The 27,189-nt window shown below is 34.6% G+C and overlaps 3 protein-coding genes and 1 non-coding gene across 5 annotated transcripts; 2 read left to right on the top strand and 2 right to left on the bottom strand.

Moving 5' to 3' along the window:
* Nucleotides 1-197: 197 nt before the first annotated feature.
* LOC137835980 (N-terminal acetyltransferase A complex auxiliary subunit NAA15) lies at nucleotides 198-15,165 on the bottom strand. Its single transcript, XM_068644769.1, has 26 exons — nucleotides 14,858-15,165; nucleotides 13,964-14,042; nucleotides 13,781-13,863; nucleotides 13,543-13,692; nucleotides 13,246-13,361; nucleotides 10,667-10,772; nucleotides 10,201-10,272; nucleotides 9,998-10,113; nucleotides 8,256-8,388; nucleotides 7,252-7,329; nucleotides 7,109-7,162; nucleotides 6,937-7,007; nucleotides 6,005-6,059; nucleotides 5,813-5,908; nucleotides 5,115-5,243; nucleotides 4,921-5,003; nucleotides 4,602-4,832; nucleotides 4,196-4,328; nucleotides 4,015-4,122; nucleotides 2,981-3,112; nucleotides 2,618-2,674; nucleotides 2,163-2,260; nucleotides 2,006-2,064; nucleotides 1,800-1,911; nucleotides 1,406-1,506; nucleotides 198-947 (listed from the first exon to the last, which is right to left on the bottom strand). Exons 1-26 carry the CDS (start codon nucleotides 14,906-14,908, stop codon nucleotides 769-771), a joined length of 2,682 nt encoding a protein of 893 aa, XP_068500870.1. The 5' UTR covers nucleotides 14,909-15,165; the 3' UTR covers nucleotides 198-768.
* A 1,775-nt stretch (nucleotides 15,166-16,940) lies between these two features.
* LOC137835979 (DNA-repair protein XRCC1) lies at nucleotides 16,941-20,714 on the bottom strand. The gene is made up of 8 exons (XM_068644768.1): nucleotides 20,627-20,714; nucleotides 20,149-20,442; nucleotides 19,882-20,070; nucleotides 19,159-19,270; nucleotides 18,598-18,683; nucleotides 18,377-18,487; nucleotides 18,074-18,160; nucleotides 16,941-17,381 (listed from the first exon to the last, which is right to left on the bottom strand). Exons 2-8 carry the CDS (start codon nucleotides 20,371-20,373, stop codon nucleotides 17,049-17,051), a joined length of 1,143 nt encoding a protein of 380 aa, XP_068500869.1. The 5' UTR covers nucleotides 20,374-20,442; nucleotides 20,627-20,714; the 3' UTR covers nucleotides 16,941-17,048.
* Nucleotides 20,715-21,111: 397 nt separating this feature from the next.
* On the top strand, nucleotides 21,112-21,193 carry TRNAS-AGA (transfer RNA serine (anticodon AGA)). Its single transcript has one exon. It is a non-coding gene; the product is annotated as a tRNA-Ser (tRNA).
* A 36-nt stretch (nucleotides 21,194-21,229) lies between these two features.
* Nucleotides 21,230-26,664, top strand: LOC137835978 (centromere protein C-like). Of its 2 annotated transcripts, none has more exons than XM_068644766.1 (11): nucleotides 21,230-21,475; nucleotides 21,587-21,804; nucleotides 21,891-21,979; nucleotides 22,076-22,190; nucleotides 22,296-22,447; nucleotides 22,591-24,125; nucleotides 24,232-24,304; nucleotides 25,151-25,260; nucleotides 25,892-25,988; nucleotides 26,067-26,174; nucleotides 26,390-26,664. In XM_068644766.1, the coding sequence occupies exons 1-11, from the start codon at nucleotides 21,332-21,334 to the stop codon at nucleotides 26,512-26,514; spliced, it is 2,766 nt and encodes a 921-aa protein (XP_068500867.1). In that variant the 5' UTR covers nucleotides 21,230-21,331; the 3' UTR covers nucleotides 26,515-26,664. The 2 variants fall into 2 exon arrangements, with proteins under 2 accessions (XP_068500867.1, XP_068500868.1); XM_068644767.1 differs by having other exon boundaries at nucleotides 21,250-21,475; nucleotides 25,151-25,254.
* Nucleotides 26,665-27,189: the final 525 nt, after the last annotated feature.

The following is a 27,189-nucleotide window of genomic DNA, read 5'->3' as shown; positions in this document are numbered from 1 at the left end:
CTTCTGCGATAATAAAGTACTCACATGTTCACAATTTCCTTAAAAATGGCTAAGAAGCATATTTAAGCAATATTTATATATGATCGTCAACTCAACAAAAGTATGGGTTTGCATTGTATATGATGAATTTAGGTAAATGGATTTTAGATGGTAAAATTCAGGCGGACAGAATTCAGACTTAATATAGTTTGCAAATATTGTTAAAATTGCAATGAATCTATAATTTAATACTTACTACTAATTTACTCAAACTATTATATTGTTTTTGGTTTGTACTACTTGTCTCTGATTTTTTAAAATCAGAATTTTACAAGTCTCGTCAATCTTTTGTGATATGGAATCTATAGCAAAATTTTGAAATAGTGAAATAATACATGATAAATAAGCCAACAAACAGGAGAAGTACAACATGGGCTGGGCGAATGCAGGACCAGAAACTTAAAATTCCTGCAGCTCTCCCTGCGACGACGTAAACAGTAAACCTTGGACGAAGATGCACAACCTTCTCTCAACATCAAGGGAAAAAAAGGGTGAGCAAATAAAAAATTCGACCCTAAAACATAATTGTGGCAGAGTTATACACATTTGCAAATGGAAGACATCTAGAGAGGGAGAACTCGTGCAAAGAAAATACGAATTTGATATAACTTAGCATGAGCCTTGCTGGGAACTACAGCCTAGTTTAGGCGGTGTTTCAAATGCAGCTTGAATTACCAAGCATCCAAACTAGGTAACTTGCAAACCATTTTTAGCTCGTCTTCAACTTCCTCAGATGGCGAGATCTTTAAATGCCTCTAGTTTCCCATTTGAGGGGGCGGATTCCACATGGTTAGAACTCCCATTTTCACCATTTTCAGTGCTCTTGCCTACCTGATTGAAGGCAGAGCTACAACTGCCCTCAAAGTAGGTGGAGTATGGAAAAAACTTGGCACAACGCACTTTCCATCCTACAAGCAAATTTACAATTTCCAAATTTTAAAGAGTATAAAAAATATTGTATCTTCGTTAGGGGGTTTTCCTGACAGAATTGGTATAAGAAGGAATGAGAAGTCATTGTGATGCATCACTACAATGTGAGTGGCAAAATAACACATGCATAGAAAGCAGATACAGAAACTCAAATTTCAGAAGGAAATTGTGAAAATTAAGAATTAAAATTTCCATTTCGCAGGGATAACAGAAGACATTTTAGTTAAATGTTATGTCAACCAAAAGATAAATTTCAGTTAAAAAATAAGACTTTTGATTTCATTATTATCTTTTCCTTCTAAAAATAATATAAAACTCCTCAGAGCAAACAGTAAACTGTTAATGAAAGAAACCAAATACACATTGCTCTTGGAGATCACAATCACATACATACCTAATATATAATCAAGCAATAGAAAATCACAATGATACTTACTTAATGCAGCATCCTCATCAACAAGAACTGTTCCAAGAAGCTTATGAACTGCAATACAATCTTTAAGTTTCCATTCCCCGAGCGGTCCAACCGCACCATTTCTATAATAACAAAATATTGCAGTTACTCGGTTTAGAAACCAAAACCGAGTGTAGAAAGGTAAAAATGATTTAATTCTAAGAACACTGCCATAAACACAAACACTTACATGGCAAACTGCAAACCCCAAAAATTATAGGATAAGCTATGTTTGTTTGTTTTTAAATTTTTGTTTCTATTAATTCCCCCACCATATTTCAAAAACATGCGTGCATCACGTGCATGTAAGTGGTGTACCAGTTTGAAGACATGACACGACACGACTTGATGGCATGCAACTTCAGGTTCTTCTTACCTTGGCACAAGGTTGTTTGTTGACCCTTCAATCAACTTCACAGCCTCAGGCCTTCTGTTCGGATCCAAAACATACAACATTTCCCCAAAAGCAGCTCTATGCATCAAAGAATCTGTAAACAAGAGGAAAAAAGAATAAGAGATCTTCACAATCAAATTTGAACCATACGGATTACAACAAATCCTCATCTTAATGCCGAGTATAACCTTCATGTTTTTCAAGGAAAGAATTATTTGTCTCAAACAGAGATTTCCCATGCAGCTGACTACATAAAAAGAACAACCAGAGAAAGTTAAAAATGAATATAGGGACCACAAGACAATAACAGGAGAAAAAAGAATGCAAATAATTGCACCAGAGAACCTAATAGTTTGGCGCTCAGCTTCCAAGACACTCCAAACAAGTTTCTCACTGTCAGTCACAGGAGCATTCATGGATCCCACCTTATTGAAGAATTTAATCTGCAACACGGGGACTTAAAAAATGAATGACCGCTAAAAGAATCATTTTTCTTGATGGAGGAAAAAATAAATTAAAATAGAGAGAACTAATATCCTAAAAAGCGAGAAAAATAAAACAAAAGGGAGGGGGACACTTATAACAAATTCAAAGGAACAGATTTTTGGAGATTATCCAATTTGCATGTACTAAATGCTAAATATACACAAACTAAAAAGATGACGAGCACAAGTAACATCAGATATTGTTATGCAATGTTCTGATATTGATAGACATTAAAATCCTAAACTTTATAATCTCAATGACATGTAAATTGTAATTGATTTGTTGATTTTGTTCTTCAGAGAAACAAAGCATACCAGACAACGATGAGAATCAGGATGTTCAGCATCCAACCTCAGTAACGACTTAACAGCCTACAAGTCAATAGATTAAGAACAAAACATGTTAATTGGCATCATATTCAAAAATGGCAAAGTGCACAAGCTAGCATGTTTTATAATGTGAAGAAATGAAAAATAACACATACATATTCAATTAATCAGCATAAAATCACAACATAGAGGCCCCTAAACTTGAAGTGTCTAGGAAGACACCAAACTCTTAACCCCAATAAACTACAAACCTGACAATTAATAGCTTGGAATATGATACTGTAACCTACCCCACCCCGGGATAAAAAATATAAAAAAATCTTGGCTTTTCATTTTACATATTTTTACCTGGAAGGCAAGTAAAATTTTCTGTTTTCTCATATATAACTCGAATGAGAGAAAGTGTGTCTCCAATGAGTCAGGTGAATTCTTCTGAAGCAATTTCAAGTATTTTGTGGCTTCCAACAAGGGATCTTCAACCTAAGCAGGAGAAAAAATGCACAATGAACACTAAAATATCAGCATTAACAACTAGAATAATTGAATATGCATAATTTATCAGAATAATTTCCATCAAACGTATCAATGAATTTTCACAGATATTACTGCTGATTAGTTTTTGATAAACCAAGTGATGAACTACATCAATTTTGTTAATACATGCATATAATGAAACTGTGAAAGCTGTCTTTGGATTCAACATGGCATTTTAATCAAGAAACCTTTTTCATTAAAAATGATTGGAAAAAACCCTCAAAGAAAACACAGAACATTTTTAAAAATTACATATCGAGTGTCTTACACATGCATGCACTACACCTGTGAAACCAACAGAAAATTCTCTCACACAGATGCTTACACATCCTGCCAAACTACCAGAATTGGATTGAGATGATGTTTAAGGATCCATCTTTGGAACAATTAGCCTTTGTGAGATAATAAAGACTTCACCAAATATATTTTAGGAATGCAGGAACATGACGTGGCCCCAGAGCAGGTATGACTAAGTTGTCAATAGCTCAGTTCTTGCTACCATTTTTCAAATTTAAAAAAAGATCCACACAAGGTAGAGTAAGCATGGGCATTATCTGTGCTTACAATCCATAGAGCTCTAGCATGAGGTGTCTTATTAAAGATAAGATAGTCCATCATGATGAGCCTTCATGGCTTCACATAACATCTTAAACTTTTGGAAGAGTTGGTTCTTGATTTTAATCATGCTAAATGAAACTAAATGTATTGAAATTTAACCTGCATCAATTTTTCACCACGTGGGGCAGAATGATGAGCCTTCATGGCTTCACATAACATCTTAAACTTTTGGAAGAGTTGGTTCTTGATTTTAATCATGCTAAATGAAACTAAATGTATTGAAATTTAACCTGCATCAATTTTTCACCACGTGGGTCAGGATCAGCAGATTTTGCATGCCGTTTCCCAGACTTTGATACCCCACCAGCACTTGATTCTTCATTTTTTTCTTCTGCCTCCTAAAAGAAAAATAATTTAACATGAATACCTTTCCAGTAAGAATTTCCACACAGAAGCAGTAGCAGTGATTACTTTCTTAGCTCTAGCTTCTGCCTTTCTTTGTTTTTGCCTCATTTTCTTTTTCTGAGAAGGAAGCAACTTAGACATGTCATTATCTTCCTCAGCTGTCGACTTCGGAGGACAGTCATGCAATTTGATATAACATCTGCAACCCCGAACATTACAAGGATGACAACATAAATACAAGATCAAAGGGGAATTCCATTTGCATGTATGAATTTAGGCTGTGGAAGAAACAATGTGATGCTGTTTTAAGTCATAAAATTATAAGAAATCACAAAAAATGAAGCATAAATAAGAAATTCTTGACCTCATACTGCAAGGCAGGGAAACAATATACCCAATTATATAGAGCACTGAATAACACTAACTAGGATAACAACACACAGTAAAGCAATTAAGAACTGCATATATTCACCTGATAGCTCCAGCAGCTGCTTTATGAAAGTATGCATGTGAATGCAATTGGTCTTGGAACTTAAGCATTTCCACATACTGACGCAATGTCATCTTCCTTAAGCAGTATGAATGAAAATCAAATTGATCTTCTGTGATATCAGCATGATGCTTCTCCACAGCTAGAAATTTCTTTAGAGCCAGTCCAAGATCACCTTGGCGGAAATAGCTTTCAGCAGAGGCAAGCTCGTACCTTCAAAATATAGATGCTACAGTGTTACAAAATGAAACCATACTATAGCTAGTATGTACAGAAATATTACACATTATTAGATACAGACCACATGCACTGCATATCATGTAGGTTGTTGTGCTGATCACCATCTTTTGTGAACAATACAGCAGTTTTTTCTGCCAAAGCCACCTGAACATCAAGGTAATAATGATCCAAAGATTGTCAGAACAGGCATAAGAGAAAACTACATATATTACAACACGTGAGTGTGAATGAAATTCAAATATACAGATAGACAACCTGATCAGCCTGCAGCATGCGCTTAACGCATTCACTATTTACATAACGATCAGCAAGATCCATACATCTAGCTTCATCTGCAAATCCAGCAGCAGCAACCAAATCACCAGCATGCTTTAGTATCCGACTCTGTTATATGAAAAAACCCATCAATCATTCAACTCAGCAGGTTTTTCTGCTTGCTATTGACCTTCAATGCAACTACCACCCTAATCCAAACTACATCCCCTCATTTTCACCAACATTTGATTTAAAAGCATTATTTGTGATTGAATCATTTAACTTGCCTCATTTTTCTCTATAATACAATGAAAAGTTTCCTGAGATAATAAAGCAGTTTTGTGAAAAAATTCTTCACAAAACTCTACTCTCTAAATTTGAACACGTTTTTCAATTTCATGTTCATCAATACTTGGAAATTGATTTATTAGGCCAGATATATAATATCTTAACTTATTAATTAAAGAAATAAATAATAACTCGCATTTTACTTTTTTAATATATTGCAAGCATGCATGTATAATACAATTGGTTATATCCTGTTTAGAGTACAAAATTTGTACATAAACAATTTTGTATGTGATACTAAACAATGTTGTTAATTGGCTCTCCAGATACATGTTATATACATCTGCATGCACAAGCGAATTTATATAATAGAGAATTAAAAATAATTTGGTGTATGAATATTAGCAAACCTTGACTGAATACAGATCAATGACAGTAGGCGTGTGATGAATAGCCTCATCAATTTTAGAAAGAGCAATTTCATATTGGCCCAGTCTGTCATAATGCTGCATAGTAAAAACTCACTGAGTAGGAAAAAAAGAAATAAAAATGGAGCAACTAAAAAAATGTTTCAGAACATGATAGAAAAAATAAGCACAAACCTGAGCCAAGAAGAACAAAGTCCACATCAGAGTTGAAGGTGGCTCTTTTTCCGTCCTGATTCAGGACAAAGATTGATTGTTATACAAGACAAAAGTTCCAAAGTATCAAAACTTCAATTTAAACTATAAGACTCTTTCCCATAATTGGATAGTATTGTTCTTATAACTTCTTTCAGCTCTGTGTTCAATTTTTCTTTTATCTAATTTTAAATATCCTCCCCCGAGATGTACTTTGTTGTTCTAATGCTATAAAACTTTAATTTATGTCTTTAGGCCCTAAATTTTGAAGTAAATCTGATATTGATCCTCAAGTTTGAAAAGACTGGTTTTAGTCCCCATACTAAATTTGAGCGACTAAAAGCGATTTAAAAAAATTATTTTAGTCTCTTAGTATTTAGGGATTAAGACTATAGTTTTTCAAATTTGAGGAACTACAATGAACTTTTTAAAAAATTTGGGACAAAAATCAGATTTATCCTAAAATTTAAAAGTAAGAACATAATTCAGCTTTTTATAACATTACAAGAAGGAACCAAAATGGTCATTAGAGAGAATGGGAGAGGATTTGTCCAAGAGCATTTATGAAATAAACATTCTTGACAACATGTAAAGCAACTTTCAATTTTATTAGCTTAACATGCCTGATTTGTGTTGCCATTATTTGAGAAAAAATAACATTAGACAACTTAGAGATAAATTTTCTGAATTGCTTGAGTGAAAAATATCAATCCATCGAACAAACTATTAATATCAGAATTATAAATTATCTAACTAACTAATCACTCCAACTTTTACTAACAAATTTTCTCTTTCCTCTCTCCAAACTCGTAACACAATATACATTAACATAGGCAGCCTTACACTTTTACCGTGTGAACATCCTTATCACAACTCTACAACATACATGTTAACAAGCATATCTCAATTCTTACCATCCAGGGTATTGACCAGTGGACTTAAGTGAACCCTCTAACTCAAGAATGATCTGTTCCAATACGTCTGCCTGGACAAAAGAGAAAAAGCAGAACTCAATCAGAACTTCGTACTGTTTTACAATAACAACCTATATTATTTAAGCAGAAGAATGTTAGTAATAAAACTGACCTTCCTAGGTTGATTGTATAAGGAAGAAAGATCGGAGAAAAGAGATGGGACTCCCTATAAGCAACACAAAAATGTATCCCAATTTAATTTTGAAAATAGTAAAGTAGGCAGAATATATCACACCAAAATAGATCCCTGTATACCTTAGTTAGGAGAGGCTTAATATAACTATCTGCTGCTTCTCGAAACTTGTCACCTTGTAAAAAATCCAGTGGTATTCTCTGAAAAAATAAATAAACAAACAGGGATGAGCTTCAATCTAAGAAAAAGTGCTCAAATAGTATTACTCACGCTGACCAGAGAAGAATACTAACATTATGCCATCCCAAATTCATTATCTATTACAGATCACTGGAAGATGCACTCAATATGATCTGGAGCTTTCCCCCATCAAAACTAGTGGTGACCATAGAAACGAAGAAAACAAAAACTAACTACTGTTGGAATAGGTTAACTTATATGTTCATCTCTGAAAGGCTGTTTTTATGATATCTATTTGTCACCTAGGTGCAGCCTTTTTTCAGATTAGTCTTTGTAATACTGCAACTGCAGGTAATCATACAAGTCCTGCTTTGCAAACAGATAATGTGTTGTGATAACCAAACAGATATTCACATTACTTTTAATATTGTATTTCATGAGAGAACTAAACACAAAGAAATTGATTGTCATTTTGTTCAAGAAAAGTTGTTGTACGAGGAAATTTGCATATGATTTGTCAGCTCCAATGATTAGCTTGCAAATATTTTGACTAAATTTTTTAGAGGACCACGAATTTAATTTATGTCTCAAGCCAGGTACATACAATGTTTCTCTCCAGCTTGAGGGAGACCATTAAAATAGGTTGACTTATTTGTTCATCTCTGAAAAATTGCTTTTTATGTTAATCTCTCACCTAGGTGTAGATTTTCTTTGTATCTCTGATGTAAGAACTCATACACACACATACATGGGTTCAGGGATAAATCAATCTCTTAAGCATTTTTCTCATATTTTCATTCTCAAGTACAACATTTAATATACAACCAGTCCAGGGGAGAAGGGAGTTCTCCTTTTACACAACATAATAAGTAAATGCAGGTTGTGATGCTAAAAGACAGGTATTAAAGTAAATGTGATACCTAACTACAAGAATTGGCTGCCTTACCTTAACAGCAGAAGACCACTTATATTGCTGCTCAAGTGTTTTGTACAAGGCATCTAACTGATCTATTTCATCAGGAGGAAAATGGCCAGTTTCTGAATATAATCCAACACATTTTTGCAGGCCTTCATAATATCTAAGCATCAAGATGAAGCACAAATAGTTGTTTAGCTTCTAGAAGTCAGTGAGATTGTAGACAGGATAAAAAGCAAACGGAATACAAAGAAAGGGGAGTTATTGCACAACCATTGTGCGCCACTAAAATGAACTAAAGAGTTTATGTCCCAAAGCATTTTGGAGGCATTTACGGAATCTAAAAAGCATGTGAAACAAAAAGGGTCTATTTATTTCTTGTCTTAGAAACTGTTTTCTATTTTTAAAAATAAAAACATGTTTGATAAGTGTAGTTTCCAAAAACTTCTCAAAATTAATATCTCTTGTTTACATTTAAAAAACATAAATCTCTAAGTTGTTTTAGGTTTCTGCTTTTAATTTTCTATTACTCGTGTTCTACCTTACAATTCAGTATTGTCAGCCGTGGATGACTATAACTGTGAGCAAAATATCATGACATACATATGGAGGATGGCATGGTGGCCAATGGCAGAAGATAGCAAACAACACACACATTATAGAAAAAACAATATAAATAAATAAAATAATAATAAAACACACAAAAGATGTTAAGAACCATAGACTAAATTCCTAGTTCAAGACGTAAACAACTAAGAACCTCATTTTCATTAATGACAAAGTACTAGCAACCTCATTTTCATCAAGTTCAAGAGTTGGAATAACAGATTTGAATAAGTAGAATGAAAAAAATAATAGGATTGAATAAGCAGAAAAGGAAGTTAATCAAAAGAATTTACAAATAGAGTTAACAACAGAATTAGAGAAACAAATAAGATAAAAAAAGGAATAAAAATTTTAATTAGAAAAAAAGCAGAATTTAATAAAAATAAATGATAAAGTTGAACAGAGAGGAAGCATGGAGAAGAAAAAAGAATTAATAGATGCTTAACGGAATAAAGAAACCAAATATTAATTTGTTTGAACAAAAAAGATTTTTTAAGAAAAAAATGGAAAAACAAAAATTACAACAGAAAAAGAAGTTCACTGTAGGAGGTTGTCGGTGGATGGTTACTTGATGGTTACTCTCTTGGAGGCAACTTCATGATGGAGACCAAGAGAGGAAGAGAACTTTGCTGTGTCTATGATTACATTTAAGGGCTTCAAATCTGTTATTGGGCTAAATCACAAGGCTCAATATTTACATGTTTTAAAATTTCATGGCAGGCCGTCCGCCCACACATATAGCAACTGCCATTTATAATCTGCCAAGCTACCATCATATCATGGCAGTCTGTCAAACTTCTGCTATAGCTGCCAGTTCACAATAATGCTACCCTTTTATATCTTCTCTCCCCATTTTTAACTCTAAATCGGCTTTTGAAATTTGTTTTCTAAAATAGTTTATGAAAACTTAAAAACAAAAACACAATCACATTCTGTAATCTTCTCCTTTTTCCACATGTCAGTAATATCAAGACAAAATAAGATATGAACTAAACATTACCGATCCATAAAGAGATGAATGAAGAAAGGATTTAATCACCTAAATATCCTTTTCTGCTGTGGTTAAAGCAAAAGGGAAACATGGTGGAAAAACCTAATATGAGCACCCAAACAGATATTGCAATTCAGGCATTCAAACTTAAAATGCACGTAGAGAGAAAGATCACCTATAATTGTCGGGATTCATGCTAAGTAATGTGCGGTACAATTTCTCCCCTTCTTCTAAGCGACCAAGCTTGACCAGAAGTGAGACCTCCTGTTCTTTATATGCAAGCTTATCAACCTATAGACATAATAAGAAACAGGTAAGATATCATGTTTCTCATTCATACTAAGTTGAATTACCTCAATCAATAAATAAAAAACATACAATTTTTAACTCTTTCTTTTGCAACTCCTCAAGAGCTTTCTGGAAAAACCCACATTCTTCCAACAAGGAGATCTGGATAAATATATTGATGCAGAAAATCACCATGTCAAGGAAATATTAACAGTGGCATATCAACAGTATGAAAGACTTCATATTCATAACCATACACAAGTGATGACAACAGAAATATTCACATTCAACAAAACAAAATTTACCTAGATCAAGATATCAAAAAAAATGTAATTATAGATTCTGAGAAAGTTTATTATTTGACTTATAACAACTATACTGCATAAAAGTAAAAGTAACATCAAACAAAAATTCATACAGTAGAAGCCTGTTCAAAATCGTATCATGTTATGACACTAGATTAAAGTAAAAGTTACACCAAACCAAAAATTGTGAAGCATCATTCTGCAATATGCATTAAACATAAAATAGCTGCAGCAACAGCCAGAGGAAAGACCTTATACAAAAGCATTTCACCATGTTCACACCGTTCATTTTCCAGAGGATAATCTTCTTCTAAAGTCCCTTCATATGCTTCAAGAATTTCAATAGCCTTTGATGCACTGTTTCATATGAAAAAGCTCAGTACAAGAAAATACCAAAATAAAATTATGTCATTTGAAAAACAACCATCAATACTGAAGCCTAGGTGTTTAGCATGATCCAAAGCTTCACAGGAGAGTTGTGATTTTGGTGCAATACAACCAACATTGGTGCCAAAATCTCCACCCACAACATTACCAAGTCTAATCACATACTAGACCCACAATAACACAACACCCACCAACCTCGCACCTGTCCCCCAAAAATGGGAAAAAGAAATTACCTTGTTTATGAAGATCTTCATTTTAATTGCATTTTTCAGTATTTATAAAATTATTTTAGGACATTTAGGAATATTTTGTGTTTTCATCATAATTTTCAAGCCTTTTATAACTAGTTTTGGGACATTTAGAAATATTACGTGTATCAAGAACATAGAGATTGCCAAATTCATGACCTTTACAGATAATTTTGTCATAGGATCCTAATAATGTAGTATGTATGTATGTATGTTGCCAGTAGCCTCAGCCATATTCATGTAACTATGTACAAACTAGTTGAGTAAGCTCTCAGGTTAGTTATGCGGTAAGTTATCACCGTTATATAGCTTGCACCTTAAGCCTACCATGTATAATAAGAGCCCGTATACCTGCTCCTCTATAATCAGAATCACATTCACTGTCCATAAACACTAGCTATTTTTTCCTTCAACTATCGCACTTGTATAGATCCTGGAATATTAAAGTGATCAGGATTGAGGACAGAAGGAGCCAAAGCAATTAAACGCACGGATGAGTTTATTAAAAATTAAAAGAAAAATAGGTATACTCACGAATGAGGATAAAAAGAGTCATGGAGTGGAAATGATGAGCCTAAAACCAGACACAGGAAGTGAACCCATCTACATGTAACTTGACATGAGATGGTGTGTAAATTGAGAAAATTGGGTAAAGTCCTCCAGAGAGACGAGGATTTTTTTACAGGACGAGACAACATTTGCTAATTGAATTATCTATTTAAGTTATGTTACATGTGTCCTGGCACATGACAATAGTAGTACACAACTCCTAACTTCTGATTGTAATTTGTAACTATTAACATCCTTGTCACCATTCTGCATTACACCTATTATGTAGCTCTTCCGCTAATGACCACAATTTAAAAGAGCACTAGTGGCATTAATAGTGGGCTAATGAGTTTGGAAGTCCTCTATGTGAGGGACACTAACAAAGGTATCCAGTAGAGAAGAAATCTCAGACCCAGTGAGAAAGGAAGCTCAAAGCAATCATTTTCTCTTGTTCAGCCTACTAAATCTCCACATCAAGATAGAGAGGTAACAGTACAATAAGTTCTACTTCAGTCCTTTTGAGATCCATAAATAAGCTGTAAGACCTATCCCTTTTTTATGGGTCATCAAAGGCTCTATACACAGCACAGAAGTGAGAGATGTACCCTTCTTACAAAAATATAAGAAATTCAAGTACTCCATCAATTTCTTAACAAACTCACAACAACTAATTAAACCAATCACCTCACTGTAAATGGAATTTCAAATTAGAAAAACTAGTTTTGCATCATCCCTCAACCAAGCTAGTTCATACAATCTATAGGAGGCCTACTGCTAAGATCATAATCGCTCTCAATACATCTAAGGTAAAATGGTAAATGCAAACTGTCTTGTTAAATCCGAATGGCTAGATCCATTAAGTTAGTGCTCATCAGAATCCATCACTACTACTGTTTCTTTGTGCTCTGCAATTAGGAAGGCAATACACCAAACATACCAGGAATGACAAGGCAGAATCAATGCAGGAAACCAGAGGACAAGAACCAATCCCACCACACACTCTAACACTGTTATGCAACATCAACACACAATACCACATACTGTATGGGATAGGCCAATTCGAAGGTTTTGATCCTTGTATTGTGACCATTGTGTTCTATGCTCACCCACTGAGTTTTGACCAGCTGTTGATGCCATGTGGATATGTTGTTAACAAAGGTAGATAACAAGGATGCTGGAATTAATTTATTCATTCATAGGTACTTTATACATCAAGTGTATTTAAAAATAATAACTGATGATCTAATCCCCATAATCGTTCTCTTCTTGTTTTTATATATTTACTACAAGATTATTTGCACAATCACAGCAATATTTCTCATTCTATATAACACTTGCAAAGAACCGCATAGCAACCAATTCTATCTTAAAAGCATCAACATATTTAAAATATAAAGAATTGACAAACTAAGGGCTTGTTTAGCTTGGCAAAACATTTCCTATTTTCATTTCCTGTTTTTTGAGATATTTACAACAATGCCACCTGTTTTGTCTTTGTTATAGTTTTTAAAGATTCATACATGATATAGCAAAAACAACATTTAAGAAAATAATCCTTAGGTCGTATACTATTTAGTACAAAGTCAGCTCATGTAGCTACCATTAGGATAAATCATTTAATTTTATATACACAACACAAATCATACCTAGAGTTCAAATGATGTGCAACAGCAAAGCCAATCCAGTTCATGCGATGATTTGACTTGAGTGTCAGAAGTTGTTGCCGTGTCTCAACAAAGCCGGTTAAATCTCGCATTTGAGCCTGACAGTGAGAAGTAAAGGCACATTCACACTTAGTCAAGACACATAATGCATTATAGAAGAGTTCACTGACTGTGTGTGCATAATATGAAAAGTTATACACAGTGAAATATCATTGAAAAGAAATCTGTGATGAGACAATACCAACATGAAGCTACGAATCTGTGATGAGAAAATGCTACCTGTAAAAGTGACAAGTCCCGCAATATTTCAATATTGTCAGGATCTATTTTCAATGCATTCCGATAGCACTTTATCGCCTCCCTATATTCTCTGTCTGACCGATACAGGAGACCATAAACATGCCAGCAAACATGACTTTTAAGGTCATTCTGCACCAGAAAAAAAAAGTAACCTTGGATCACATTACAAAGTTTGACGGGAAGATAGACAAATGGTACAACATCAAAGGCAACCAACCTTCAATCCTTGGCGAACCAATTCATATGCATCAGACTTGCGATCCATGCAATTCAACGTCAACCCCTTCATTGATAAGGTTTCTATCAACCAGAAGGAGGGAACAACAGACACATAAATATAAATCCCCTGACCAGAAAGGAAAGTCACCTAAAAACAGGTACCAAAACAAAAAATTTCTACCTCCATGGTCTGGGAATTTTTTCAGAATAGTATCTGCTGCTTTGAGGCCCTTCTTGTATTGTTTGGTTTCATAAGATTTCTGCAACAACGCAAACATGAAAAATTAAATCAGGCCCCACAGAAACGTAGCGCCTCCCCACCCCCAACTCTCCCATGGTACCAACAGTACTTCACTTGCTTGTAAAATTCCCAACAATCAAGATGATTAAAATGGAATTACACAGAGTACCAAGCACACATTTGTTTTTCATATCGACAAAACCAAACACCAAAAAACACTGCTACCAGAAAAAATTCCACGGCTATAGTCCGAGAGTTGGATCATATAACATAGCTATTTATCTACAGAAAGTTCCTTCCAGTGCTGGGACACAAGAACAACGCCCAGTATTTCCAAGTCAACAAATTCTCTACTTCAAAAATCCATTATCACAATTTATTCCATTGTTGATTACGCCAGGCTGTCGGTGCATGCATTGATAAAGACAGCCCCATGCATAAACCGCGCGAGAGCAAATCACACTTCCTTGCAGCTTACCACAGCCGCAAGGGGAAAGGAAGTAAAAACACAGAGAATGCAATAAACTCAAAACCGCAGAGTCGGGGAAGTTTCAATCCCGCTCTATGCAAATCCGAGAAGAGCTGAAAAACAACACAGCGATGAACCTCGCACATCAAAGTATAGCAAAACTACAACCAATCCTGAACGCTCTCCCATTATTACTATTATTTGAATTTGAATGAAGTATCTAGCGTAGTGTGAGCAAATAAAAAAGCGTAAAATCTAGGGTTTGCAAACGGAGAAGTAGTAATCGCGGAAGCAGAAGAAAACGAGTGAAGTTGGATCGAGGGAGGGGATGGAAGCATGAATTTGAAACGAGAGAGGAAGCTTACAACGATAAGCTTCAAGAGGTTGGCCTCTTTGGGAGGAAGAGAAGCACCCATTGTTCGGAGAGAAAGGAGTGGTGGATGGCGTGCGTGTGCGTGAGTGAGTGCGTGCAATGCAGTGCAACGCAACCCTACTGTGAAAAAGAAGAAGAAGGGAAGCACTACTGCTACGTTCTATTGCTGTTTTTTTCTTTTTCTTTTTCTATTTTTCACTCACCAACGCAACAACACAACATTGTGCTGCGTGTCTCTTCTCTCTGCCTGCACCCTCATGGGGTTAACTTCCATACTCAAATTAGACAATTACTTCCTGCACCTTCATGCATGCTCTCTGCACCTCCATATAAGAAGTAAAATTACAATTTTACCCTTTTTTCATCTTTTTCATTGAGTACCCTACTTCTAACTTTTATCGCCTAGCAAATTTCACCTCCAACTTTTACCGCCACACCACTTTCGTGTCACCTATAGTTTCCACCTGCAACATAATCGTCAGAGTATTTTCTCTGAGTTTTTGTTCAAGAGTGAAATCTTATTGAAACTGTCTAATTCATCTTTTGGAACCATATCACATCTTTGATAAGATGAATTGAGACGTTATTTTGTAAGTACATAATTTTCTTAAATAAATTTACTATTTTTTTCTTTTTCGATTGTCTAGAAAGAGTAAAATGTTTCTTTTGTTTTTTTTTCAACAATTTTTTATCTTTAGTAGACCTATCATCAGTAGAATTCGAACCTAAATGAAGTTTTGATCATAGAAAAAAAAGAATGAGTGTCTCTACAACCACAATATTTTCCATATTGTCTAAATAGAAAAAAAATTGTATTTTCAAATTCTAAATATATTGTATTCTGAAATTATATAATCCTGAAGACAAATTTGTATTCTAAAATTTAGAATTGTACGATTCTTAATACAATCTATATATAGAGTTCTAATACTTTGTATTTTGAATTATACAATCTGAAACACAAAAATGTATTTCAGATGGTACAATTTATAATGCAATTTTTGTATTTTGAATTTTACAATTCAGAATATAAAACTTTGTATTCTGAATTGTAAAATTCAAAAAGGGTACTTTCGATATTTTCAAAATTATGGAGGTGTAAGAAAAAATTATGGAGTTGTAGGATAAAATTGTCATGAGATTACTACTACTTTTGTCGGTTCGGGGCGGTTTACAACGGCCCATTCATCATTTTTTTTTATTCATTGGATCCAGACTGCATACAAAACAAAACGGGTAAAATACAGTTTTATGTTTTATTTTAATTATTTAAAAACATAAATAATATAGTACTGTTTTTAAATATTATCTTACACACATATATGATTCATAATTTATTTATAATATATATAAATGGAGAACACAAAGGGAAGTTTTTGCCACATGTTCATAGAACTGCGTTCAAAATGCTTTATGGACACGAGAGATACGTATAATATCTAAAATGTCAGACACGGAAACACGAATCTATATATTATATAATTATGAATTATATAAATTGTCAATAAAGATTTACGTACACAAGTATGTTTCAATATTTTTTTGAGCAGAAAAATATTTTTCATACCTGATTCAAAAAGATTTATTCCTTATTTTTATAATCAAACTAAAAATTTATATAATAAATTTAAATTTTAAAAAAATAATGTATTTTTTTTTAATATTATATTAGAACAATACTAAAATTGTCATAAATCCAATAAATATTTTTTAAATTGAACACTTCGATACGTGTCTTACAAGTATCAATGTTCAATACGTGTGTCCGCCATGAACACACCATTTGACATTTGAGAGGAATGTTTGAGCCTCATAACTTATTATTAATCACATACATTTTAAATAAAATTGTGTTTGATTTACCCATTTCAAAGATTGTATTATACATTTTATAAGTAAGTGTAGACTCATCTTATAAACTAGTTTTGTAAAATTGAGTTAAACTTAAAGTTGACGGTTTACTTCTTAGTATGGTATTAAAGTCATTTAAAACTTATCTTAATAAAATTATTACCCTTATTAGGCTACTCGCTATCGAATTATCCACCCATAAATATATATTCTGATGCAGAAAATAACAAAAAGAAAGACTTTGTTATATACACAGTAAAATATCAAAAGGAAAATCTTGGTAAACCAAATCAACTCCTTTTCTTCCCAAAAGAAACAAGTTCAATCAGCATTCACATGTGGCAGATGTTAGAGGACAAAGTTTTATATGCAAGATCTATTTCTTGTTCCGTCATCTCAATTGTCTCATCGCTATCGTACTCAACTGCACCAGAAGACATGGCATTTGTTCTTCCAGTTTTGCTCCTCTGTTCTTTATTTACCTTTGAACTTTTCTGATCTAAGGTATTTAGTACCTCCTCATAAATTCGCTTACAATCCAAAGCCTGCTTGTGAAGATCTTCCTTTGACAATAGAGTGTTCTTGTTTCCTACCACATCCAATTTCGCAAGCTCCTCAACTACACGAGGCAAGAACATCCACTCCTCAGTTCCTTTCCTGATGTTCTGGTTAGAGATAATAAGACAAACACCATCAGCTGTGAAATCATTTATTTTGATTTCATCCATATGATAAAAGTACTGCATTGAAACTAAAAGTGTAGTGATTATAGCTCAGGATTCTCAGGCAACTGTGTGAAGTCAAATATAATGGCAAGGTATAAAACTAAAGTATTAAACTAGAAACAAAATACAACATTCTAAGTGCAAACTGTTAATGGCTTTGATACGGAAATGTGTCATTCAATTAGTCAGCAACGTTAGGTATTATCATCATCATAAAAACAAGTATAAAAGTTGCAAAGAAAACTTACAAGCACCCAAGAAAATGTTGGAATGGAAACAATTAGGAAATAGAAAATACCAAGTACCATGGGTGTTAATGCAAGAAAAAAATTGACATTTTTATGGTTTCTTATGTTTCCCAGTTAGCTGACTTCTTACCTCCTAAGATAGAGAAAACACAATGAATACTCAAATAACAATCAATTGTGTTTAAATTAAGTTTTAGAAACTATACCAGTGATCCTAGCCTTGTATGCATGTGAAAAGTGCATCCTTAAAGGAAAGCACTTGAGTTTTAAATGATAAGGTAACTCTTTTCTTTATGCTTATTCTGACATATCTCTATGATGGGGGGAATTTAACCTATGCTTTCAAACTAACAAGAGTGATACAAAATTTTCAGTGTACATTACCTGTTTTTCCTCTAGAGAACAAATTGCATCTTGCAAACAAGTTAGAATCCCCTCTGCAGCTATTTTTGTCATCTCACTTGGATCTGGCTGAAATGATTAACATAATTTAGATTCATATGGTATATCTACCAAGCTTAAGCAAAATTGAGTGAGGGTAGTGAAATACTATAATTTTCTAACTAATGAGTTTAGTTTCGATGCAAACTTCTTTTTTTTTTTTTGCACTTTTAAGAATTTCGTAACCTCTAGAAGGAAACAAAAAACTGAAAACAGTCTTTTATACTGAAAATGGAAGATCATAACCTTCTCCTCTTGACTTTCCAGCCACTGAATTGTTTTATTCAAATCATCAATGGCCCACTTCTTCACTTCCGAAGGTTCAAAGCATTTCCTAGCAATATCAGTGTCTTTTCCCTGGAATACGCAGCAAACATAAAAGTCTATACTCTATAACAGATTTAATTGTTTGCAGATGAAATAATAGACTCTCAAGTATGTGACAAAAAACATCTTGTTAGCTTTACCTTTGATTTTATGGAGGCTGTTGTATTTGAAGGCTGTTCTTTATCAACATGCTTTGGTGACTTTTTGGGTACAGATGGTATTTTATCTGTACTAACCAATAGTGGGGTTCACATAAAGATAAAATAGATGTGAAATTGGATGGTGATAGCAGTATTGGAGCAGGGGAAGGAGGTTGACAAGAACTACCTCATAAGGACATATGTTGTAACACAGGCTATTAGTTTCACAGCTTCATCATTACATTGTAGCATCCATTTACACAAAAACACACACATATAAAGTGAAGAAGATGGATGTAAAAATGGCTTTAGAAAAACAAAAAGTGTTTTAACTTCTGAGCATTAAACAAAGTTAATATAATTTAAATCATCAATAGATGATCGCCATGTCTCTTGAAATTGCAATTTTATTCCAAAGTATAAAAAATTTATTTCTCGATTTACTTTTCTAGAAAAAAGAGTAAGGATATGAACTAGTATAGTGCTATTAAATTGTTAAAAATAGATGCCCTCTAACTTAAAGTTCTATACTATATACAAGCATATGACCAATTATATCACCTTCACTGACTTCTCCTGAAACATTTCCTTTACGCCATGGTTTTCCAGCATGAAGAAGGTAATTGTCAATTTCAATCAGCTTCCTCTGGGTGTAACAGTCTATTATCCAATCCTAATCCCGAAAATGAAGAAAAGAAAGGGTACATCATGTGATAACAGGTAAGACTATCATCCAAAAATACATATAAAATTCTACAACCAAGAATGTGAGTGCCATGACTAGAATTTCCCTACCAAAATTAAAATGTATTGAAGTTTGGTATCCCTTGATATTTAACAATTAAGTAAATTAATGCTGACAAAACTAATGAAAAAGAAAAGGCATTGATTGGATTACAAAATGTTTCAACTGGCACATTACATAAAGAATCGCTTCATACAACCACAGCAAAGATGCCTATAATCTTAACACTGTAATGGAGTCTAACAATCACCAAAACTTCAAAGGATTCCAGAAATTGACACTGAAATAAATGTGGACCTAAACGATCAAATAAAGGCTCATAACTCATAGTTTGAACATAAGATTCTCTTGATCATTAAGACAATAGTTTATTTAAATTATGAGCTTATCAATAATCAAGAATCAACACAGATATCTTAACTCCTTTATAAACAATGGAGGCATAAAAATGACACCAAGAAAAACATAGAATTGAAACATAAGCAGTGTTTTGAATAATATAGAGAGATACCATTGACAAAACAAGGAAAGAGGAAAACCTTGGACACAATGGTTCCACAATCAGCTTCAACTTGTCTAAACTTAGGGGTGTTTGGAAATGCACAAACCAAGAGAGTGCAATCAGAGTTCCAATCAGGCTGATACTGTGCCCCCATTTCCATTGCTCGTGACCTCAACATGCCTCTCTCCGGATTCACAAACCCTGAAAGCACAAAAACCACCCCTTCCTGTCCAAAAACCGGTTAAATTAACGAGTCAATCAATCAACATTCGACAAAAGCAATGCAAGCAAAGCCAAAGCCCACCAGAAGTTCGTTGAAGCTATCCAAACTTGAGGCAGAAGATTCTCCACCATTCTCATTTTGGACTTTGCCCATCCTGGGTGCCTCACCCTCTTTGGATTTCTCACCTTTTCCACCGAAAGTTGGTTTCTTTCCACTGCTTTCGCCCTCGTTCTCCTTCGAACACGTCCACGATGGCAGGCTCCGCTTGGAACCGCTGTTATTGGCACCCCTTTTAGTACCAGACATAGTAGAGAACTACTTATGTGAAGGGTGCCAAAAGTACCAAATTCAAAAAACACGTTTTTGTGAAGAAACCTGCATTTGGGGTCAGAATAAAACTCGTAAATTGATCAACACCTTCATCGGTGAACAGAAACATGCAAGAGAATTTGAATGTGCGTGCCCATTGATATGAATAGCAACAAAGCTATAAATATTGGGAGACAAATGAATCAACAGAAAAAAAAAAAAAAAACTATTGCTTCCTTCCTCATCTTACTTTTGCTGCTGGGGTTTGTTTTGTTGTTGGGGTTCTTTCTGTGCTAAGACAAGGTGCTTTAGATATAGGGTATTTTTTTCTACACCCTACAGTTTTCTTCATACACCCCTATACATTCTTTAAGATATCAGAATTATCCTTAATAATTTTGAGTGATTCCAAAATAAAAATTTCGTAAGTAAAAAGTATTTCCAGAATAAAAGTTCTTGTAAGCAAAGTGTATTTCCAAAATAAAAAATTCGAAAAACAAACAATGATTTTTTTTTAATTTTAGAATGTTAAATTCAGAATTCATAAAATTTGTTTTGGAAAGAATGTTCTATAAATATTTTTTAAAAAAAGTAATTTGAAAGTTATTTTTAAAAAGAGTAAAACGGTATCTTTATAAAATATGAAAGGTAAGAAGCCATTTGTTGGGTGTAGAGATACATAGCATAAGAGAATATTATGATTTAAATTTTCTTTGTGGAATTATAAATAAAAATGTGGACGTGCCGGAGTGGTTATCGGGCATGACTAGAAATCATGTGGGCTTTGCCCGCGCAGGTTCGAATCCTGCCGTCCACGTTTTTTATATATATTTTATTTATTATATATTTTTTTATACTCCCCGCTCACCGTTAGCTTTCAAATTTTGAATAGAAAGAAAAAACCAAAACACGAACCTAGGGTTTTGGTTGTTCGATTCTCCGAAACCAATGCTTGATGGATGAAGAAGGTGATGCATTAGTGGATCCTCTCGCCAATTATTGGGGAATTTCCCTCTTCACTTCGCCGTCTCTTCCACCTTCCCAACCCTACAACTCAGACTTAGACCTTCACACCATCCACTCTCACCTCAAATCCATGGTGAGCTCTTATCGTAACCCTTTTTCCTCTTCTATCGTTTCAAACTAGTTCACTTGCGTTTAGCTTTAATTCTAGCACTGCCTTCCATTTCATGCTACCGTGTTTGCACAGGCCTTGCGAAGTCCCGCGAAACTGGTGCAGGAGGCCAAGCTTGCTTTGGAAGATGACCCTAATCTGTTCGACTCTGAGATTTTTCAAGACTCAATTTCTCAAACAACATCAATTTCTCAAACAACAAATGATGCAGGAGAGGATGGAGAATTTCGTCGGGAACAGAGACCTGGGTTGGGGCTCAAACGTCCACGCTTTTCTATGAAGCCTACTAAAAAGTGATGCTTATAGCCCGGACCACCACTCTATCTGTTAATGTTTTTTCCGTTTGATTTGTTTTTGTTGACTTGGATTTTTGTTACAGGCCCTCTGTTGAGAGTTTGCTTCCAGCTTTGGACCTTGATAGCTTGAAAGATCCGGCGGAATTCTTCTTGGCCCATGAACGGTTGGAGAGTAAGTTTCTGTTTGTTTCTTGTTTATCTTCATGTGAACGAGATTTAGTTCTTCGAGGCTTGTTCTTGTCTTATTGGGTTTGCATTTGATGGCTAGATGCTAAAAGGGAGATACAGAAGCAGCTGGGTGGTGCCTCGTTTGAGTCTGATCAAGATAGCTTGTCCACTAGACCACGACAACGTCGACCTGGGCTTTTGCGGAATGATCAATTGTACCCTCTCATAATACTACGATACCCAGTTTAAATTGTGTTCTCTGTGATGTTTGTATTTCTTTTATCTGTTGTTTAACTCGAGCTTAATGTCATATTGGCCAGGCCAATCAGATACAAGCATCGTTATCCCCGAGAAACCTCTGAAAGTGTTCTGTCCTCCCAGGATGCGCTTGGGTCTCAGACTCTTGATCCCCTGGCTGAGAAAATTGACGTAGATGAAGCCTATATGATATCCTCGGAAAAAGAAGTAATGGGTGAGTGAATGCTACCCTATTCTACTGTATGAGTGTGCTGGCAGGCCTGATTTTTGTCCTCCTAAAATCGGACTATTCAGTGCGCTTTTACTTCCCCTTTTTTTCAATACTTCAAACGCACTGATTATGTATTTTTGCTCCAGATTCATCCGCCATTAAAGGGAACGAGTTTGATGAGTTGTTGGATGGATTGCTTTCTTGCAATTCTGAGGATCTAGAGGGGGATGGGGCAATTAGTCTTTTGCAGGAGAGGTTACAGATCAAACCCGTAGCTGTAGATAAATTTTCTTTTCCGATCTTCCCAGATAGTCAAGTGACTGATCTGAAATCATTGCAAAGGAACAAGCCATTGCAAGGGAACAAGTCAAAGCCAAGGAAGGCTTTATCGGACATAGATAATTTGTTGAAAGGAATAACTACGAATAAGAAGACACCTCTTAAAAGGTCTGAACAGTTCACTGTGCAGCAGTTATCTTCACCCACCCCTCCAAGAAGTCCATTTGCTTCAATTTTGTCACTGCAGAAGCACATTTCAAGGTCAAGGCAATCACTGGATTCTTTTTCACTTGATGAAATCAGTAAGGATAATTCAGAACCCAATCTTGTTTCTGGGAGGCCGAATGAATTGAATGCTCGCATGATTGAACCTGTTGTTGCAGTTGGTAAGACCAGTACGGTTTTCGACACAGATAGAAATTACACCAAGACGTCTGAAATTCCAAAGGAAGACAATTCTAGGAGAAGTGAGGCTAAGAACACTGTCACTAATGGTACCAGTACTTCTCGTACGTCCATGGAAGGTAATTCAAGGGAACCTAGGTTCGATGTTGATATTGACTCAAGTGAACTTCATTTTGACATAGATGTTGGAGGCATTGGTATGGGAAAAAGGGTTATGGATGGCACAGAAGACAGGTCGAATATTGAGCCGAACATGCTTGAAGATGTTCCAAAGGAAGACAATTCTAGGACAAGTGAGGCTAAGAACACTGTCACTAATGGTACAAGTACTTCTCGTACGTCCATGGAAGGTAATTCAAGGGAACCTAGGTTCGATGTTGATATTGACTCAAGTGAACTTCATTTTGACATAGATGTTGGAGGCATTGGTATGGGAAAAAGGGTTATGGATGGCACAGAAGACAGGTCGAATATTGAGCCGAACATGATTGAAGATGTTGTTGCTGTTGGCAAGACAAGTACAGTTTTAGACACAGACATAAATTGCACCCATGCTTCTGATATTTCCAAGGAGGAGAGTTATGAGAAGTCATCAAATGATCTGATTGTGTCCTCAATTGAAGATATAACTGCAGTTGGTAGGACAAGTTTGGCCGAGGACACTGCCAGAAATTGTACAAGTGCTGCTCAAAAGTCCATTATGGATAATTCAAGGGAACTCAGGTTTGATGATAATGTTGATTCATATGAACCTCTTGTTCACATGGATGTAGATGTTGGAGGCAGGGATATGGGCGAAAGGGTTATGGATGACATTGAGGACAGTTTGGATATTGATGCACAGATGGTTGAAGATGTTGTTGCTGTTATCAAGCCAAGTACAGTATTGGACACATACATAAATGTTGAAAGCAGTGGTATGGGTGAAAGGGTTATGGATGACGCTGAGGACAGGTTCAATATTGAGGCAAATGAATCCTGTCAATCCAAGGACAAAGTATGTTTCATTTGAAAAAAATTAGTGTCATAAATTAAGTTGTTGGCTTTTGCAGAGTTGTAACAATGAAAATCTTAATCAATCTTTTGTGTTCTGATTGACACAGGCAGGAAATATGCAGACATTTACAACTTCCATTCCAACTGATGATACAAATCTCAACGTGGTCAGTCCACCAGGTATGTATATATTCACCTGCTTCTGAGTTATATTCAGAATAAATAACTGAAAGCAGAATGCCTAAACACGTTCAGAATGTATTTCCCTGCAAAATGCTTCATTTTGCATGATTACCAAAATAAAAGAAAAAAGAACAGTGGCATTTGGTGTGTACATGGGCACCACTGTCATATGCAAGGCTAGTTTATTGCATTGAAAATCTGTTGGCTTAGGATATGCATCTTTGCTAAAAGGCTATACAGAGAGTTCTTTCAACCTGCATCTCTGAGTAAATTGTGCGCATGCATTAATGCCTCTCTGACCTGAAGGCTGAAGCTATGATGTCATGTTCCTGATCTCTGCTCAGAGTGCAGTTGTATTTGATCATTTCGTAGTAAATTTTATATCTTTCTTACCATTTACCGTAAATGTAACAGAAACCAACACGGGAGTTTCCAGAACGTGCAATATAAGACTACTTAAATGTTTTGTCTTCTCCTTAAAAGAAGTTTAGAGCTGAGGGCAGGCTAAGCACAGTCATAGAAGAGCTTTTATTATCAAATGTAGATTTTTTAATGAACATAACCCCTGAAAATAGTGATACTGTAGAGGCTATTTGGAGCAGCTTATACTTTTAGTGAATGCAAAGCCCGAAAATGCTCTGCCAAAACATATATTTATGGAATATCTCAATGAAAATGACTTGATCGTTGTAGTTTACCCCTCCCATTGATTCATGTCACAGTCTTGAACTCTCCTCTTAAGTTGCCCTTGATCTATGAAATCAGCCGAAAATATTTCTTTAAACTAGCCTTAATGTACCTTTTATGATACATACATACTAACTCTGTTGTGGTTTGCCTTAGCTGATCAATCCGATCCTGCTGGATATCAAGCCAGTGCTGTGGATAAACGAGCCAGCAGATCAGAAGATGATCAATCAAATCCCACTGAATATCAAGCCTATATTGTACAGGTTACAAGATTTGTCCATTTATTTTTCTTACGTGTCTCGATGTTTAAATTACTTGTGCCATAATTCAATCATTTTATCATATATCAGCAATTTAAATGGTGAAAATTGATATGGGAACAGTCAAGGTGCTTTATACAGAAAAATTACAGTAATACAACTAATTTATTCAATATTTTTTATTATTTATAAATGACATAAAGAAGAGAACAGATGCATAATGTGATAGAGAGATAGAGGATCAGTAAATTGTTAATACGTGTGATAAAAAAATTATTGTAGGAATAATTTACCATACTTTGAATGTGATAAAACGTAATTTGTTAGATCACTTGGTGGAAGGCAGCCATACTTAATTATCGATGCACTTTCAGTTTCCTGACTATCCTACTAGAAAAAGGTAAAATTAAGTTAACCATACAATTCAGATAGTAAACAGATGGTGCAGAATTGAATTATAATTAGAAATTTACAAATATTCGTGTTTAAAATTGGTTTCTGTATTACTATTTTATTAAACTAGTTTTGGATTAGCTTCCCTGGCATGATTCCACACAAGTCTGATTAATCACCATCTCAAAATTTTAAGGCTAGTTTGGTTTTTAAAGAATTGACTGTGTGACTTCTGATACAGGAAAAGACAGACGATTCTATGGAGCCTGTTAAAAATCAAAAAAAGAGAGTTAAATCTCGTGCGAAAAAAAATGTTTCGAAACGCAAGAGCCTTGCAGGTTTCTACTTGTCATTTATCTCATCCATTTATTTTCAAGAACTCCTTTTGTTGTGAAATAATTAATCTCTGTTCCCAGATTCCGGTACATCATGGAATGATGGATTAAGGAGAAGCACCAGGATCAGGACAAGGCCATTGGAATACTGGAAAGGGGAAAGACCGGTGTATGGCCGCGTACACCAAAGTAAGTAAAATCATTTTGCTCTATCAGTCATTGTTGACCACACTGTTATATAACAACTATTTTCCCTTATTGATAACTTTTGGTTGAAGGGTAACAGTAGCTTAAATTCTACCATTTAAGTGGGAGTTTCTTCCGTTTTCTCAAGTTTAACTTTGATTGTGAAGTTCTTTATTATGGACACAGGATTAAGAGAATTGTACTTGCCATGTTTGCAGGTTTGGCTACTGTCATTGGGGTGAAGTGCATGTCTCCAGGAACTGATGGAAAACCGACTATGAAAGTGAAGTCCTATGTGTCAGATCTACACAAAGAGCTTTTCGAGTTGGCATCTCTATATTGAATATAAAATAAGTTCCTCAGATTTGTTTTCTGTAACATCGATTCTTATCACATCACTGGCGTGGATTATTCAGTGCTATTGTACTGTATTGTCTGTAGCTATAGTCAGTAAAGTGACAAGACAACTAAAGTGACTAATTAATTGTGTTAAGTCCCTTATGTTGTTATTTACTCATAAATTAATCTAAGTCTTCTTAGCTAGTACCAATAGAAAAAAAAGGGAATTTTGTTTAAGTTAAAAAACTAAATTAGTTCATGCACTTAAAAGTAATCCTTGTTATGTTACTTAGTGGAGTTAGGAGAGATAACTGTTCCACTATTTTTATTTGGGGATTCATAAAAGTAAGAGAAATTCATATAAAATAAAGGGGAAATAACAGTGGAACTGAATTTGTTTTATTATATTGAATCTAAAGGATCAAACAGAGTATATAAATTAAGAGAAATTCCTGTATAATGAAGTGAGAGTAACGGTAAAAGTAGGTGGCGTATTGATTCAGTTTTGCATATTAGCCTTAAAAAGTCAAACAAGATAATGAATTGGTTCACTTTTCAAAACTTAAGCAGTAAATGAATTTCAATTTCAATTGGTTCATAATTTAGCTTCCCACATTCTCAAAAGTTAATAAATGCTTTTTATGTATTAAATAATTTATATTTAAATTTATATAAAACA

Source organism: Phaseolus vulgaris, chromosome 5 (assembly GCF_000499845.2).
Source record: "Phaseolus vulgaris cultivar G19833 chromosome 5, P. vulgaris v2.0, whole genome shotgun sequence".
Classification (NCBI taxonomy): Eukaryota; Viridiplantae; Streptophyta; class Magnoliopsida; order Fabales; family Fabaceae; genus Phaseolus; species Phaseolus vulgaris.
The sequence above is the reverse complement of the archived record's forward strand: the minus strand, read 5'-3'. Positions and strand labels throughout refer to the sequence as shown.